This window comes from Passer montanus, unplaced genomic scaffold, assembly GCF_014805655.1.
Source record: "Passer montanus isolate IOZ18808 unplaced genomic scaffold, ASM1480565v1 scaffold19, whole genome shotgun sequence".
In the NCBI taxonomy this organism is placed as follows: Eukaryota; Metazoa; Chordata; class Aves; order Passeriformes; family Passeridae; genus Passer; species Passer montanus.
In genome coordinates this window covers 10710594-10729858 of record NW_024366480.1, presented here as the reverse complement: position 1 = coordinate 10729858, position 19265 = coordinate 10710594, and the positions used below count along the sequence as shown (strand labels likewise).

The following is a 19265-nucleotide window of genomic DNA, read 5'->3' as shown; positions in this document are numbered from 1 at the left end:
TAAATCTTCTAGAGAAATGTGATTATCATGATGGGCTGGCGCATATGCAAAAGCAGATAAGTTAACTAGATACGGTTTTGCTTGCTTCCCTCCAAGCAGTATTTAATTTGTAACAAACCTCTTATTTTGTGAGGATGTAGCCATACATTATATGAGTAACAGCTAATCATTTGAGTAAAAATATCAAAGTCAAAAATAAGAAATACAAAGCAGTTTAACACTTAACCTTGCTTTATGAATTTTTTTTCCAGTCCAAGCCTATTACAGTAGATCTTCTCTTGTAATCAGGTTTAGTGTGTCACTCCCCTCTTTTAATGTCATGTTAGACATTGTCTTAAACTTCGACACCCTTTGGTTGAAGAAAGTTAGAAAACTGCTAGTGCTTTATGTCTGAGGTAATCAAGTGATGAACAGCCAAGGGAGAACACATAAAAGATACTAGATACACAAATCAATGACAATTACAAGTGATACTGAAGGCTTTCTAAGAGGCAAAATATAACTCGGGACATTTAGATCTCAATTTACTTGAAATGTCCTCAGTATTTAGCAGAGGGAGAGAGTTGGATGGAGTTTTTATCAATAACACTTCCTGTTTATGTGGCTGTGAAAACATGGACAACTCAAGTTAAAATTAAGATCTACTAGAATTAAAAGCAGTGTCTTAAAAGAAAAGCTGAAACTGCCCACAGTTTGTCGTTCACTTTGTCCTTTGTTATTGTTAAATACGTGCATGCAAATGGGGTAGTTAACTTTTTAATTATTTTATGTGTTTTTCTCCTGGATAAATAATTGCATTTCTCTGAGTCTGAGGGTACAATTTGAATTGTCTACTTTTGAAAATTTGTCCCAGATAATTGTATAAAGTATATGCTTCAGCTTAAAAGCATTTTTATAAATTGCTCTTTTATGCTATGTTCAAACACTTAAAAGCACAGTGGTTTAGATGCCACTAACTATGGGTACATGATTATAATGAAATGTATATTTTTTCTGCGTAGCATATTTTTTCTATGCATTTACCCTCTTTGTTTTAATTTTTCCCAAGATACTGCTGTTATGTTACTGCTTGTAGTCCTTATTGTTCTCGGAGGGAGCTAAAACGATAGCAACAGGCATCCAGCATTGCAGGAGCTTGTCAAAATTGTAATATGCTTTATTATGCTTAATGTTACCCAAATGATGTGCATTTAATTGGCTACAAGTGTGCCCTGCCCACTTTATGACAGTGGCTACAAAAAGCTGAATCATGATCATAGTCCAGTCACCCACAGAAAACATGTTCTTTCTTTACTGAGCAAAAAAACCTTCATGTTTTCTCATTGCAAACAATACCCAGCATGAACCTGCTAAATGAATCTTTCATCACCTAAGAAAAATCATGTTTCTTCCATAACTATGTGGGGTTAGGCATGGATTTTGGTAAAATTTATTCATTTTTTCCTCAGGAGAGATCTTGAGGGAATGGGAAGGGTTCTGTATTTATTTTTACCTAACTCAATATTGACTAAATGAGAAGAGAGTATTGATCCCAGCTTTTAAAAGCAGCTAAAGATTTTAGGTGAGACATTTATAAAAGGTTTGATTTGCAGAGAATCAGGAGTGCACATCCCAAGAAAGGGTCATTGGCTGGGCATGCTAATCACCCAGGTGCTCAAGGGGCTTGTTAGAGATCACAGTCTGCATGTTGTAGGTAACATGAGGCCAGAGAGAATAAAATGCTTATATTTGTTATCTATTACCATATTCCACAAAGACAAATTTATTCTAAGATAAATAATTTTAAAAGCTTAAGTGATCAGTGGAAAGTTAAATTAGATCTCCTAATAGAAGGGTATCAAAATAACAATGAGATGAAAAGAGAGTATTTAAAAGCTGCATAAATTGTCAAGAGCAGCTGAAGTATAAAGGGAAAAATACCTTAAAATATAGACAGTTAATCTAGAGGCTATTTAAGAATCAACACACGTGTTGAAGAATATGGCGAGTGTACCTCTTAGTTTTAAATCTGTTTGACAGAAGCACAGCCCAGACACAGTAACATTTCTTTGTGTTGACATAAGGATTTTTTTCAATTTAACAAGTGTTGCCATGCAGTAACGAGTTGAGTTCTCAAAGCAATACAAAAAAGGGAGTCACTCCAGTTGCACTGCAAATAAATGGGTATTGGACAGTCCATTACCTCCAGAATTCCCAGAAACTTAGCTGAGAATTCAGTACAAACAAAAATTCACATGAAAAGAAAAAAGGGAAAGAGATGATATGAGGATATATATGTGAAGTAACTTCTTTATTTTGCTTAATCCAAAGCAAGAGTTATTGCAAGAAAAGTAACAAAATAATGGAAATGTAAAGAAAAGATACTGCATATTACTCAATTGTATAAACCAGTCAAATAACAGAAAGTTACATTTTTAAGGTGTTTCTTAGAGGGAAATCTAAGCTTGTTTTGTCCAATATGGAACTTATTTCTAGGCAAGTGATCAGATAGGGGTTTCAGTTACCTAAATATAGACATGTGGTGACATTTCAGGTGGTCTGGGACATCTATGCAAGACCTACAAATGCAGCACAGTAAATATGAGAGACTTGTTATTCCATAGTGGCAGCTGAAAGCTAGGCAGTATATCCTGGTGGCTCTAAAAAGTGCCATGAGATGTTTTGTGCTTAGGCAACTGAACCTTGCCCTCTGTAATTGAAGGAATGAAAAAGTGTGGATCTTTACTAGCCTGAGCTGTCCTGATGAGAATGCCTGCAAGGCAACAATTTAGGAAATCATGAAAATATAGATGAAAGTACTGAGTCCAGGCAAGCTTGACTTCTGAATCTGCTGACTTAAGCAGAAGCTGGATCAGGTCCCAAAACTGTAAAAGCAGCAGCCATGGCTGGAGCTTAGAAAGTTGCTTAGTATCTTGCTTAAGTAAGATGGATTTTTAGGATTAAGGTCCTGTGAGCTGAACCTCTGTTCTGAAGAAACTGATAAATAGCTTAATTAAGCATAGAATAGCAAAGCACATGGATAAGCATAGCTTGGTAGAGTCAGACAAGCAGGGATTATGTAATGGTAAGTCACACCTCCATAAATTTTTGCTCTTGGAAAAGTGAATAAAGAGGCTGAAAAGGATGACCGAGTTAACATAACTGATTCAAATATTCCAGCATGTTTGAAAACCTCATTCTTGAAGACTGTTGAATGAAATAATTCCAAGAAAATAGCAATGTAAGACCTGTGTGGAACCTGGAGATGGAATTTTAATTCATTCTGATTTACTATGTTTGGGGTTGTAGCATGCCCTTTCTCTCCCCCAAGGGAATCCCAGGGAAATAAATGAGGCTCTGAGATCTCTGTTTCCTAAGACTTGGAGCATAAGAGGAAGAGGTAGAGAATTCACCTCGACCAGTTTCTCTCTTGACTAGTAATTCTAAAACAACATTCTTTTAAGAAGCACTTGCCCTGTTCTTCCTCCACCATAATGTGGGCCGAAATTATGCTACTTATTATGAAATTGGGTTTTTAAGCCATTTCATGTTCTTTCATTTTTTGCCGTCTTTTAGGAATTTTAAAGCTTCAGAACTAGCTGTTTAGAACACAGGTGGCAAGTTTTGGGTGTTTTAATGGTTATTTACATTTTCAACACAATAATGACCGTCATGAAGATCTAGCATCAGCTGCAAGTAATATTAGCTCAGCAGGCGGGCAGCAAAACAATAATACACATGTATCTAATTAGCAAGAGTACCTCATAAACTAGGCAGCAATAAAGTGGCTGCTTACCATCTCTCCATCCTTGAGATGCTACCCTCAAATTGTTTTGTCTACAACTTGTGCAGCATTCTGAAAAAGCCATTATTCGTGGCTGCTTTTGAACTAAGAGAGTTAAGAGCGGCTTACAAAGTCTCCAAGAAGAAGGAGCCCTGCCAGCCTACAGATATTCTTGTGCAGAGTAGAAACTAGCCTCTAGCAGTGTTGCTATATCATAGAGGAGATGAGGCAGCTGTCATGAGATGAATTCATGCCGTGATGTTTCGGATTGGAATTTAGAAAGTAAAGTTGGAAATGTTTTGACAGTCCTGGATAGAGACAGATGACTACAGTAGGGCAAAATTCAGTGACAAAGCCATTGTCTTAATGCTTGGGTTTTGCCATTACTGTGTTTTGCTTTCTCTCTTACTGAAAAGATAATGAATTTCCTTCAAAAACTCTGAGGTTGCAGTATGTGTTGAGTGATTTCAGCTCCTTCTGAGTACTGGCAGAAGCATTTCCAAATGAATGAACTGTTGACAACTTAATGTTATTTTATTAACAAAAGCAGGGGGTCAAGGCAAATGAATTTCACATTACAAGATTTAAGAAATTCAAACTGAAAACCAGAGGGGATTTGGAAAACCTGTGAATGACTGAAATGATAATTAAATGTAGGTGCAGTTTTCATGTCCAACAAAATAAGCATGAACTTGCAATTGCTAAGGTTTTAGTTTGACTATAAAGGAATATTTTCATTATGCCTGTGTTACTGAATATGTCTTTAATTATTTTTTTTTCTCCTGTCCATTGTTCCCTTTTCAGATGATCATTCTCGAGTGAGATTGCAGCCCATTGAAGGAGAAACAAGTTCCGATTACATCAATGGGAATTATATCGATGTGCGTATCCTGATGTAGTCAACAAACCCAATGTCGTGTTCAGTCAAAGAGGGAACTCTTATCATTCTCACATTATTCACAATTTGTAATAGATACCACAGCTAATAACAGCTGCTAACATTGTTCAGCACTGGAGTGTGCTGTCTTTGGAAGCTAGGTGTGCACTAAAGGAAGAGAAGAGCCTCAAAGGTTTGTCAGTCAGTGAATGAAATGAGTCATTTCCTCCAACTGGCACCAGACTGAAACCTTGCCAGGAACACTGTATGGCTACTTTGCCTGCTGGTGATTATATGGGCTAGCAAAATGTTATTTTCACTTTGTGTCAACAGCTTGGCATCATTCCATGTTTAAAAGAAAGCTGTTTGCATATTAATGTGACAAAACTCCGTAATGCCTAATGCAGAGATTTGCAGTCTCTTGTCATCTCTGCACTTTTAAGTCGCCTTCAAAGTATATTCTGCAGCTGTTAACCAGTATTTCTAATGCAAGCAAGACATTTCATTAAATATGTAGGCTGTTTAATTATTGAAAGTGGCTTCTTTGTTCATTCTGCATCATGTTAACTTAATGTTTTACATTAAAATAAATTCTTTAAGAGACAAGGTGTTTTTGGCTGAAAGAATTAGCTCCAAAGTAGAATTGAAAATCATTAAAGAGCCAATATTATTTATCTAAAGCCACAAGTCTATGGATAGCAAAGTTAGTAATTTTACTGTTTACATAGAGTGCTAGATATTAGGCTAAGTAAAACAATTGCTGCTTCATAGGAAACTGTGCCTGCTAAAGATTTCTTGTTCAGCAGTTACATGTTTGAAAAATGGTGTCAGATTTTGCAGTTCTAATTTAATTACTAGTATGAAACAGGAATGTAATAGATATTTTTTTCTCAGAATATGGAGAAACTAGAGCTACGCAAGAAAAGTAGGTACTTCAGTTGTAACAATATGAAGTCTGAGGGAACTTTCTGAAGATATCTCATTACTGATGTTTATAAGCAAATTCAAGAATCATTAGACTAAGCTCAGATTTCTGCTCAATCCCTTGCTGTTTGAAAGAATAGCACAATCACCAAGCAGTGAAGGCACATATGGAAATCTATTTAGTTAGATGCCACACTAATCTCTGAAGGGAGTAATCTGTCATGAAAGGAAAGAGTTCACACTGGGGCCTGAGATTTGAATTCACTTTCACATTTTCTCCAGCATTCAGGATTGTTCTTTATTTAGGCTAGTAGTATGTTCTTATGTCAGATTTGGATCTTACTCTAAAATATTATGAGATATGAGAAATAAAGATTTGGATTGTACAGTTTCATATAAAATGCGGATAGATATCTATCTGCATAAAAACTTTTTTTTTTTTTTTTTTTGCTTATGGAGTACAAAAGGATGGAGAGAATGTGGCCCTTTCTAGCCTCAGCAGATGGCTTCATTGCAAAGCTTGGAGGACTGCAGGCATCCTCCAAAGACAGCTCTGCCACAAAACACAGCATGTTTGTTTATCATCTTGCTCGTTGGGTTTCTGTTGGAAACACTGTTTTTTCTACTACAGAAGCAGCTTTAATTTTGCTCTTGCATGCAGTTATTACTGGAGTTGTCATGCTGACAGTGCAACACGTTAATAAGGGAATGGCACCATCATAGGCACAATGGTTATGATGTATTTCTTCCCATGCTTTTTTTTCACTGGGAAATGGAAGTGTTTGATCCCAGGCACTAAGGATTAGGTAACACATAGCAGGGAAAAAAACCCACTCTATAGCTCTCTGAACACTTCTCAGTTCGCAACTTCCAAATTTTGCTTCAGTGTCATGTAAATAAATCAATTCTGTAACTCATGTTATTCTTTCTGTAATATTCAAATTATCTTCAGTTGTTTTGATTCTTTCCCACCTTGTATCACTGCATTTCCCCTTGCTCTTTCAAAAAGAAATTGCAATGGCATGTGTGCTACAGCCTTGAATTCTTCCTGCTGATAACTGACAATACATCATAACCATTATGCAAATATTAACACTCCTACAACTGGATTGATCAGCACACTGGTACATGATCTAAACATTTGGTGACACTCCCATCACATCAGAAATTCAAATACTATAAAAATGCTATCATTAAATTTTGGCAACCTCTTCCATGTTGCAAAGAATGCATAGAGTATTGGTCTCTATTGCTTGGCCAACTTGTGATTAAGCTGCTCTTGTCATCAGAGTTGTATTATGTTCTTCTTGAAAAAGTGTGTTAATACCAAATGATTTAATCAAAGAACTTATCCTCCTTTTACTGTTGGGAAATAAAATATAAACAAACCACCATGGTCAGAGTGAACACCATGCTCTCCTGCCTTCCCCAGGCTGAATTTTAATCTGACATTTTTTAACTGTTAAAAAAGGGATAGGCTTTGCAGTCAACAGCAATAGGTGAAGGTATATCTCAGACTCTGTGAGCACCTGATGCCATTAACTGCAAGGGCTAGAGAGGATTTCATACTGTTCATTTTCAGCAGAGCCAACAAGGGACTAAAAGAACATATTACTTCTGGCCCCTAATGTACAAGGCTGCAACTTAAGTATTTTGCAGAAAACACATTTGCTTTTGTTTCCCTTCTCACTTGCTCTTTCCCAACTGAAAATAACTTTAGCATCTAATACATTATTTGTACTGTTGTTTGTTATTTGACATTTACTGAATACTATCCTAAATTAAGTTCCACTCATAGGAACATAGCCAAGGTACAAATTGCTGATTTTTTTTCCTTTTAATTTGTTCTAGGGTTATCACAGACCAAATCACTACATTGCTACACAAGGTAAGTTTATCACCCTTTCCTTCCAGTTATGTGAGGCTAAGAGGTTTTGGTACTTGGATTGCAGTTCATTCTCTCTAATATGAATTCTTGCCACAGTAAATATCCAGGGTAGAGTTGGCTCAATCACTTAGGTAGAAGTGAGGAAACTGAATTATTACTGAATTTTCAGGTATTTCAAGTAAGCAGTCCTTTACCTTTGTTTTAAAACAGTAAAAAAGCTAAATTATTTTTCAAAGAAGATACTCAGCATTACGTTACTCATGAAAAAAGAAAAGAGTCATGGTAGAAATGTTTTGTACCTCTTCAGAGAGACAACAGTGTCGTGAAAATGTATGTTCTCTTAACTGTTCAATGATAACTAGGCTCCAGGTCCTTAAAATACAAAACTCTTCAGCTAGCAACTTTTGTTAGAGGAGCAAAAGACATCTAAACACTGGCAGGAGGATTCATCACAGGGTTCTACAGAAACAGTTTTACAGGCCATCATTTAAATGGTTGCTCGAGAAAAAGAGCCTATTCTTCTATCAACACACAAATTAATTTTCAATTTGTACTTGTCTTCAAAGACATAATTTTTGCATTCTGATGCAGCCCTTATTTATTTTTTTGGTCAAGTTCAGAGCTGGAACAAATGGGAAGAATGAGTCTTCTGTGACTACTTAGTCATAATATTGAACAATATGCCAATCTCCTGCCTGTGCTTCAGTAGCGTGTGTGAAAATTTGATTGCTCCTCCACTGATTGGAGGGAATCTTTTGTAATAGGTAGTGTGTGACAGAGCTTCCTGCATCTGCTCATGGATCTGAGAAAGCTGAGATCCACCCACAGATGTTATTTCAACCTTGTAAGGGACCCAGCTGGAGTACTGAGTATAATGTGCTCAAAATAATCTTAACATGTGTTGGATTTAGAGCTCACATACTTTTTTAATGCTTTTTTATCAAAGTAAATAAAATGTTGACCATGTTAAATAAGGGATCTTGCTGTGATTTAAGTTGTTTATTAAGTTTCCCAGAGTCTGCTTCCTCCAGTCCCCGCTTAAACCAGTGGGAGGTTTCATATCTATACCTTGCTGTACCTCAGGTCTCCACAGTCTCAAATGTGGTGCTACTTCATGTCAGATGACAGTGGAGCAGGCCACAGATATTATTTCCAGTGACACTTCACTAGTGTCAACATTACACTTCTAGACCAGTTTAGGACTTGTGATCTTAGAATATGAGCCATGTAAATGTGCTTCATCTTCCCCTTCTGCTGCCCACCCACCATGTTCCTTAGTCTACAGTCTCTATAGACAAGCCACAGTCATGGTTTCAGCCAGATAGGAAGACAGGAACAAAAATGCAGCATTTGATTTATTCATTTTGGACTTTCACACCCTCCTCTTCAAGGAAGGAACAATTTGTTCAATTTAACATTTACCTAACTATGTCATTGTTCTTCAATTTCAATTGAAACCTAAATAAAAAGATAAACAGTTGGCCTTTAACTTGTAGTTTGCAATAAGTTTTCATCAGGAAGTTAACCAGATCTCCCAGATATCTTTCTCATAGGTCCCCACCTAAAGTTTAAATATTGTTTTATCACAATGTTTATTGTAATTTATCATCATTTTTATCACAATCATCATAATACTTGAATAGCAAAATACCAAGCTTGAAGTTTTGTACTTTCAGGTCTTAAAACCAGGTGTGTAATTATGTATGAATAGTGTGCTGAAGGTCTGTTTACCAGATCCACCAGCAAGTCCCAACAGTTTCTTTGCCATATTTTCTCCTCATATGGTGTCAAGAAGTACTTAGTCAAGAAAGAGAATAAGAGGAGTAGAAACTAATGTTCTTCCAAGATGCAAAGGCTATATGACTGTTGCAGCTGTCAATTTTGGGGGTGGGTAACATCAATGTCTTCTGTGTCGGTGCAGCTAAGTGCACATGGGGCTGCCTAACCCCTTCCTCCCATGGTGTAATGAGTAAGAAACAGATTCTCTGAAGAATGTGAAATTAATCTAAAAATAAGCATGCAATTTACAACAAGCTCAAAATTATCTGGCTGTGATGTTTTTTGTGGTTTACATCTTTAACATCTTACTTTTAAGGTCAGTTGGAAAGCAGGTTTGTACCTCTACTTAGTAGGAATGAAGAAGACTGATCTCATAAATTTGTGTGTTCTGTCTGGTTCTGTCTGTGGCCTGATGAAGAATCATGAGAAAGTTTATTTTCCCTCCTCTGTCTCAGCTTTCCCATCATCACAACAGGGTTAAAAATACTCTCCTGCTCTTCATGGTTCTCTGACACATCCTGACAGATTCAGTTGTTTAAAAACTAGTTAGTGTTACTCTCCAGTATCCCAGCTTCCTGCCAAGGCATACTTCCAGTAAGATGTAGTCTCTGTGTTTTGCAAAGGTGATAAAGTAACTGGGAATAATCTCCAGAACCCCTTTAGGACTCAACATTAACTATGAAAGAAACCTATTTCTTTCACATGTCAGACTATGCCTCCATATTTTCCAGGGAAATGTTCACAGCACCGAGCTTGCCAGAGTTCAGGGAGCATTTTGGCTACACTCTCAGGCACATGGTGGGATTTTTGGGCTGATGTATGCAGGACCAGAAGTTGGACTTGATAATCCTTGTAGATCCCAGGATACTTCATGATTCTATTCTAGGTCAGCCTTAGTAACAATCATGTCATGTGCCACAGCTTGCACTGTGGCCAGCACTGTTCATGCTCTGTTTTACAACACACTGTCATCAGGTATGTAAGAACACATCAGTGCAGCACAGCAGTTAAGCTGCGTGTTTAATTCCCTTGATATCTACTTTTCATCAATCTTTAAATAACTTTTCTCATCCTCCCTTTTCTCCTCCACAGCAGCTTTCACAGGTGCACAAGCCTATTGTTCTTTGAAGGAAAATATCATTATGTGAGTCAGTTTTAAATCTCTGAGGAGTTAGAATGATTGATATTTAATTTTCCTATGTTCTTAAGCTGCATTCAACATATCAAGTGTTAATGAGCAAATATAATTGTTTGAAGTGAAGAAGTGGCAAATTTAATCAGTTTGTAATAGACTACCAATCTGCTTTTAACAGAGCTGGGAGTTGCCTAATCACCTGTTTATTGAAGTGTTACTGTCTTCCATACTAACCAGAGTCTGACGTGCAGACTGGTAGCTTTCCACCTTGGCACTCATAGCATCATGTTGCTACCTTCAATTAAGGGAGGAAACATTTTTTTAAAAAAATTCTTAATGGAGGCTTTCTCAACTAAATATCAAAAATTATTTTACTTCAGCTTTTAAGAGTAATATATTCAGAGTGTGCAATTTCAATTACTAAATTAATATCAATTTTCTTTTATGTGATAAGTATAATGTGAGTGGTAGACTAAATTTACAGCTAATAAAGACTTTTGGTGATCTGCTGTAATTGGCATCAACAGATGGGATCTGCACCTGAGTCACCATGATTAAAAAGAATCCCTCGTCAAAAGCCAGCATATTGGGTCATGCAGAACCAGCAGGCTGATGCAATTTAAAACTCATTATTTTGCTTTATATATCCCTTGTTCCCATAGATATAATTCTTCTTTTTATGGGAGAATATCGAGCTCTTGTATGATCTGTTCAATTTACTGGCAGCTAAGAGTTATTTTTTTGCAGGAGTTAGGTAATCAATGAATTTTAACCTGGTCCTTCCGTGAGAGCTTTAGGTTGAATATCTGTACAGTGCTTATTCTCACACACAGTGCTGGATTTTCTGACTATTGTATGACTTCTGATCCAGCGTGTCTCACCTTGATTACTGAGCAGGAAAAAAATAATTGGGTTTGTACTTACTTGTTCTGTGTCTCCTGAAGCTCAGGTAGTTTACTGAGCTGTGTTGTAGCTTCTTTTAGTGAGTCTCTGTCAAGGATTTTGGATGCTTCCTCCTCCACAGCACCAGCAGCTGTAAATGATGAGTGACAAATGAATGTTAGCACAGTTCTACAGCGTCACTCATGGCCATTTCCACCAGGGCAGGTTTTCAAGCAGGTCAGTCGTGTGAAACAGCAGGTCTCTCACATGCAAGCTGCATGTCTTCATATATAAAGTGTGTTCTTTTGTGCATCTCAGACTTTTGAATGCTCCCCACAGTTCAGATTGTCTCTGCATTGCTGCAGCATGCAGAGCAGCTGGATCTGAGATGTTTTGTGGAAATACTTCAGAGCATATCTTAATGACTGTAAAAAGTTACTCTTGAAAATAAAACCATTTTAGATACAATGTTGCAGTGTAGCCTTTCAGCCTCTTTTTTTCCTCTGTATCCAATTGTAAAGCAGATGCAAAATTGCTTTCTGTATTGCTTATTATGGAGACAGACATCAAGCCAAGTTTCAGTCAGGAGGACGTTTTAGGTATAAGTTAAAAACTTTTGAAAATAAATATTTACAAGGAAAATGTTTACAGTCTTCACTACCAACAGCATAATGTTGCCTCTCTAATAACCCCTTTCATATTCCTTCTCTTTTCTGCAAAATACTTGTCTTTCTTCCACACACAACTCTGTATACTGTGTGAACATTTTAATAAGGGTTTTCAGAAACAAAACCACATTTTCTTTCAAACTGAAACTTCCCTTTTAGGCATCTGAAGCAGAAATAGTGCATTAAATAACAATACTCTTAACTTCCTTGGCATGTGTTTTGTTTTTATGTTGCAAAAAGTTGTCACAACTACAGCACTGTGGAAGTTCCACACTTCTCTTCACAAAGAAACTTTTTCTTCTATGTTTTTAGCCTTCAGATGAATAACATATGAAATTACTTCAGGGAGAATTAAATAACAGCAAGGCAAAATAGTTGTCTACAATTTTTCAGTTTCATAGATGCTGTCATTTTTTTGCAGGATGTGGACTGAAAACAGCCAGGCTGTTTTCCTGATATATATATACTAAGTGATTGAATTTTATGTACCTGTATTAATCTTGAAGATTCAACTAGTTTTGCTACTGTTCTTTACTTCTTAATCCTCAAAACATTCAAAAGGTGGTTGAAGCCATCTGTCTTACGTCAGAGATATGAGCCCATTCTCAGCCCCCCTTTGGAAAGGTGAGGCTTTATAGAACCAAGTTCACCTGTTTTGCAGTAGTGGTGACAAATGAAAAAAAAGTTGCTTTTGCCCCTACCTGAACACCTACAGAAGTAATAGACCCTTTATATGTGAAAGTGACATCTACAGGTTATATTGTGAAGCCATATGGTAAATTCAGCTTAGTTCACTCACTACCATTACCCATCAGACTCATAATTTCTGTTATGTTTGAGTATCTGTTAAAAATTTGTACTTTTACTGGTGTTGAGGACAAAAATAAATAGTGTATAGTGTACTAAAAACTTGGTAACCATCAAAGTCAATGCTTTTTACAAGTTACCACTTTATGGTACATGAGAATACCAGAGTTTCTCTGTGCCTCTTCATTTGTAATATGAGGATTTAGTGATAACTGCCAGAACAGCTGTCTTTCACCATTTTCATGATTTCTGTATTTTTCTGTCTTTGTCATAATCAGCTAAGGGATAGTTGTTTTTGTGCAGGGAATGAGACACCCCATTCAGATGGAAGGCTGTAAATGCAGAGCTAGCATAGTTTTCTGATACAAAGTTGACTTAGGCTTTGTTGCAGTGTTTCATTTCCCTGGATCTTTGTGTACAGACCAAGTGAAATAGGAGCAGTGTTAGAAAACTGCTGATAGGTGATAGGTTCATTGCTAGGTGATTGACACGATCCGTCCCAAGGACGTGATTCGTGAAGGTGAGGGAAGTTTCAGACAGACACTCACAGTGATGGCACTTGCATTTTTCACACGTGTGTCTACATTTTGCATGCAATACATGCCCACCTTTCATACAGCTTTGGAAGTTCTCTGAAAGTACAAACAAGCTTTTGTTTTATATCAATAATTATTTAGTATTTATTTGCCAATATAAATTCTGAAATCCCATGCAGGCTGTTCTTTCACTTGCTTGTCAATGTGGCTTGTGAAACAAGTTTGAGAAAATTGCGATTTTTCTGTAGTCCATTGTAAAAGCCACAGAGGAAGAAAAAACAATTCTTGCTATCCTCTTTCCCACACAGATTGAGCTGCAGTAAATCAAACATAAAGGACTTCAGAGCATATATAGATCTCTGTCTTAAAGACAAGATCTTGGTTTTATTTCTGTGTTGTGAAAATCAGATTAGAAAAGTTACAACAGATCTTTGCATATCAGAATAAAGAAGTAAGAGAAATGAGAGTCTTCAGTAAATAATTAGGGGCAAATAAGGCAAAAGGAAAATGTTTCTTGGTTGTAATGTAGAAAATAGAACTGTGTGAAAAGTTGTATATTTGTCCTCTTCAAAAATATGTAACTTAAAATATATTCTGCAGACAGGGAAATTGTCATCTTTCTGAAACTCAAGAGCTGGGCACACTGTCCTTGTGAAGCAAATACTTTCAGAAAAGAACATTATAAAGGTGACCATCTATTAGTGTTGCTGTGACTACTAATTGCCTATATTATGCACTAGAATCCATTTTTTGTTCAAGGAAGATGTGTAGCATCAGCTGTACAAATTCAACTGCATGTCTGTATTTCAGAGGAAGGCAAATTATGAAAAGCTGATGTGTGATGAGAAGTTTTCCATCTCTAACAAAAAATCAGTCATAAATTTGGCTTGGTGGGGAGGGTACCCAGCACCCAGAGGTGCTAGACAGAGTCCTGTTAGCACACCTGTTAATCAGTGAAGCCTAGTGCTAAAGCAGAAACAGGCCAAGAAATGCAGTTTGTCAGAAAAATCACATAGTCAGGGCATCTTTTTTTTCTGTGAAGTTTATTCAACAGATGGTCTTCAGCAGTCTGGAAGAAGAAGGCTTTTGGTTTTCTCATCTTCTAGATAAAAAAAAAAAAGTATTGTAGCAAATTTACGAAACAAAATGTATTTCAGAAACAAATGTATCAAGCAAAGAAACTGGGGTGGGGTTATTTTGTTTTTTTGGCGGGTTTGGGTGGTTTGGAGTTTTTTGGGGAGTTGGGGTTTTTTTGTGTGTTTCTGTGGTTTTTGGTTGATTGTTTTTGTTTTGATTTGGTTTTTTGTCTTGTAACCATATCCAAATCTTTGAAGTCTGTTGTCTTTTCTCTCTTATATATCCTTTGGTGGTGACTGAAATCTCTGTATTGATATGGCCACCTATGCACAGACAGTCCAGGTGATTTTGAAGCACTGCCTTTGAAAACAAAAAAAAAAAATATGCAGGCTTATTAGATCAATCTCTTTCCCTGTCCACCTGTATTCTTCCATGCAGTTGCATATTCAGATGTAGACTGTGGAGATTCCCTCTGCTGTTTCTAAATCTCATTCTGCTGCAAACATATTCATGTATTGTCTACACTGAGCACAAATACACTTGGCATGTTAGAACGGTATTCCTTGTTACAGTGTACATCAAATACTGCAGTCTCCCATAAATGTACCAATGTTCTCTACCCTTAAATATAAAAATACATTGTGAGTGATACATCTCACTCATGCGACACTTATCAGGACAATAAACTATGACAGAAGTTTTTTCCAAGCATTTTTACTTATGCTTTAATGTAGACTAAATTATCTTGTTTTTTCATCTAGGTAAAGTGTTCATGTTAATGCATTTAAACTCCCAGTACAAGATTAAAAAATACAGCATCTGAATATCTTACTCACAGGCGTGAGCAACATTCCTTCACAATAAGGTCCTTGGGGAAAAATAAAAGAAACAAGTAGCCAAAATGAACTCATATTTTTGAGCTAGAGAATACTGATGATTTTATTACAATCTGATGCTTATGATTGACTCAACATAGAAATAGAAAGTAGAAATGCAAAAGACTAATTAGGTTCTTTTGTCCATTCCCTAAGGAACCTTCTACTGAAGGGGATAAAATGATCTTAAACTTCTCATCCATCATCAAAATTGATTCTGCATTACAAGTTGATGTGAAGAGCCCAGTCCAACAAGTCAATTACTTAAGATTTTTGTTTTGGAAATGTTAGATGCAGCATGTTTTTTACAAAAAAAAATGTGTATGTGTTAGTCTTTCCAAGCTCAGATGAGCTATTTAGAATGAGTGATTAATAGGTATTCATATTTCCATGATGCAAATCATGCTTATTAAGAAGAATGCACAAATTAGAAACATAAACAGCTTTCTTGGTGGAAAACACTGATTCAGCAACTGAAATTTTCTGTTGGACTGCTCTCACAAAGACAGCTCAGGTTTGAACCAAGGTCTCAAGCCTCTTGCAATAACCCTTCAGTCAGATCAGAGCTGTGACCTCAGGAGCCAACACCTCTCGTTGCTGTTCCATCTGATGTGTTCATTCCTGTATCCCAGATGAGTCACCCATCGTTCTTCTCACACACTTGAATATAATTAAGCAATTAAAATATCTGTAGTATATAGAGTGAAAGAAGGTCCATGTATGAGCGAGAGTTACTTCTCTGTAGCCAGTACCCTCTGTCAGAAAATACATTGAGGCCTCTAGTTACAATTACATTTTTCAAAGCTTTCCTGTTCCATAGAAGAAAAACCTGAAGCGCACTCTCTGCAAGCCACTGTCTAGCAGTGCTGTCTTAAAAGCTGCAAGGTAACAATTTAAGGCTCTGGCATTACTCAGGTATCCCACATAGCCCTCACTAGGGAATTCCTAGCACCCTGGACTGCTACATGTAATTCAGAATTTGGAAGATGCTGGATTTACACAGTCTGAGAAATTGTTAATGAGAGGAACAGACCATTTAACATCTCTGCTGTGGGGCAAGCAAATTATATGAAAGAAGGAATTCTTCAGTTAGACTGGATGAACAACATTCAACTACAACTACAGTGTTTGGTTGGGTTTTTTTTTAGTTTCCTGCAGTTAAGATCAGAACAAGCAGCTCTCTTGAGTGGCATAAGGGTGCATACATGGACAGTAGTACTATATACACTGCTTTTATTGCATTCAGCTTTGTCTCATCTCAGGCTAACTGTTTAAATCTGGACAATTTCTGTTGCTGCCAGTTCCTCTGTTACCAGTCTGCAGTACTTCTCTGAGTTAGTGTGGAAAGGTGTTGTGGAAATGTGCTATTTATTCTTTGGAAAACCATATGACATTTTCATTTTATTTTGTTCAAATAGAACAAACTGAGCTAGTATTGGAAATCTAACCGTGGAGAAATGTCAATCAATAAGTGTGTAACACTTTATTAGATGGCAACTTAGCTGGCAGCATTAGCTGTAGTGGTATAAAAATGTCTTAAATAGCACCTGTCAAGAGTGCACAAATAAAGTGTGGTCACAGCCTTTAAAATAAGTTCAGCAATGAGCTGTTTCTGAAAATGGTGGAAATACTAACATGGAGCAGGAGCAGGTAAGATGATTTAGGAACGGTAGAAGCAGTCATGCTGTAGTTGCTGTGTATTGTACCAACACTGTTCAGGTTGTTCAAACCCTGCCTTGCTTCTGTTGTCTTTCAAGGTGTGTTTGGCTTCTTATGACTGTGAGGGGCATGAACACCTTCTGTGTATTCATGGGCATTTCATATGTAATGGTCTTCTGCTGCAATGGAGCTCCAGTCCCAGGCTGGGATTTCTAGATAGCACCATAATGCAGACAAAATAATGCATTGAGATGGGCACTGTTCTGGCCCAGTTAGATCTGTATCAATAAAGAAGATGCCATATGATATTCCAGAGAGTAAATACCACATTCCTCCATCTGACTAGCCACAGAATCGTTGCAGAATAGGAGCAGAGGAAATGCCAACAAGAAGAATGATCCAGCTCTAGCCAACAGCTGATGTGTATGTGAATATACATGTATTTAGAAAATATGCATTTTCAAACCAATTAGCTAGTTTTATGAAATGAGCAATTTTAAAGGAAAAAATCTCTGGAGTAATCAGTTTTATCATTGCTCAAAGGATTATATTTTCAAGTATCTCTGTATTAAACTGGGAATTCAAAATGGAGGGGTGTTTTATTTTAGCTATTTGTGAAACACTTGCATTATTTCATAAAACAGTGGGACTCTGGCTCCTCATTACTGCACATTGTAAATACATAAATACAATGGTTTTGTTTTCTTTTTATTTTTGGAAAGAGATGGAGGATTTACAGGTCGATCTTCTTGTATTCTTTTTCCTCTAAGAGGTCTAGTGCTGACTCCTTAAATACAGGAGTAGGTGGTATAGAAAGCCAGCCAAAGACTGGTCAGTCTCGTGGGAGCTATACATAAAATTTCCACATGCTCCACAGTCACTTAGTAATCTAAGCCTTGTTGAAAGCTAATGGGACTTGAAAGCACTTTGAACATTTCATTTTCTGAAAGCCAATTTTCGCATATAGCAGTGTGCAGGCAGCAGGGCTGGCTGACTGGCTAGCTCAGAGCAGGTAGGATTCAGTTTGTGCTTGAAAATCAGCCAATTACTATTCACTGTGCTGTCCCTTGGCTGGTAATGAGAGAAAGCTGTGTTTTTCCAGAGCAAAGGATACAGTAGAAAGCCTCTACATTGCCAGTAGCTGCGCTAGGCAGGATTTGTCCCAATAAAGCATTTCAGCTCGCTATATAAGCAGCATTTTCCATAAATGTCAAGCTAACAGGATTCAGTCAGATCTGTTTCTTATTGACAATCCATCTAAATAAGGAAATAATGAAAAGCACATTTTAAATTTGTATTTGAGTCCTGATTAACCTATATGAGTATAGCTGAGTTGGCTTACTGTTGAGCATTGTTGCTGCATACTGGTGTTTTGGGGGTAAGCATTATAAGATGGTATCATTGCAAAATGCCAAAAAAAGAAATGGCAGACTGGCTGCAACTCACATATATCTGATATGCTTGGTATGTTCGGAAGCCTGGGTTAAAACTAGTGTTAGGAGAAAAGAAACAATTCTATTTGATTTTGAATTAAGTTCTAGTAGAATTTTTGCTTACAAACAGGTGTCTTTTCTCAGCTGACTATGAGGCCATTACTGCCTCTGCAAGCAGTTGGCTTCTCTCTGTGCAATCTCTGAATCTACTACAATGAAAGAATTGTTAAAATAAGGTCTAAGACTGGGGCAGAATATTTTCCATCCCTCACATGAGAGTAGCCACAGCCTCAGGCATCCTTGCTGGTCTAACATACATATAGGGAATCAGCCTCATTGGTAAGCCATCCACAACTTTGTTTATTTATATTTTTTCCAAGGCAAGAGACATTTTTAAGGAAGATTTTATCAGGAAATCCAGCATAGCTATATAATTACAATATAGCCCTTTTGAAGAGTATGTAATAATTAATACTTGTAAGGCTAGAGTTAGAAAGTGCTTTTCAAATGTCATCACACTCTACATTGGAATTAAATATTAATTCAAATGAAATAAAGGGATAAAAGCAAAACATGGGTTTTTTCAGCTCATTGCAGGGGTTTTATTTATTTCCTTGATATTCTTTAGTGCATAAAATGTGTATGACAACTAGAAACTAGCAATTAATAAATAACACTGAAGCATTAGTGACCAAGTTTTGCCAGTACAAATGTCTGTTGCTTTTTAATGTGCTAATTCTTACAGTGATAGGCCTGGAGGAGACTTCAGTAAAAGTGAACAGGTAGATGACACTGGAGTACCTTTTACCCTCAATGCTATTTTAGTTTCTGGAACAGACTTCAGAGGACTTCATTAAAGCATTTAGAAGACTTCCAGGTTATGTGAGCTGATTCTCTTTCATTATTTTCTTGAGACGTAAACCCACAAAAGACTGATCTGTATGCATTTTGATAGCTAGTGG

General features: G+C 36.9%; 1 protein-coding gene across 13 annotated transcripts in view; it reads left to right on the top strand.

The window, feature by feature from the left end:
- PTPRM (protein tyrosine phosphatase receptor type M) overlaps positions 1 to 19265 on the top strand; it is a 444086-nt gene that overhangs the window by 384709 nt on the left and 40112 nt on the right. For all 13 annotated transcript variants that reach the window (XM_039706015.1, XM_039706013.1, XM_039706011.1 and 10 more), the window contains 2 exons: positions 4568 to 4644; positions 7416 to 7452. In XM_039706015.1, the coding sequence (XP_039561949.1) occupies positions 4568 to 4644; positions 7416 to 7452 (114 nt within the window). The remainder of the gene's footprint in view (positions 1 to 4567; positions 4645 to 7415; positions 7453 to 19265) is intronic.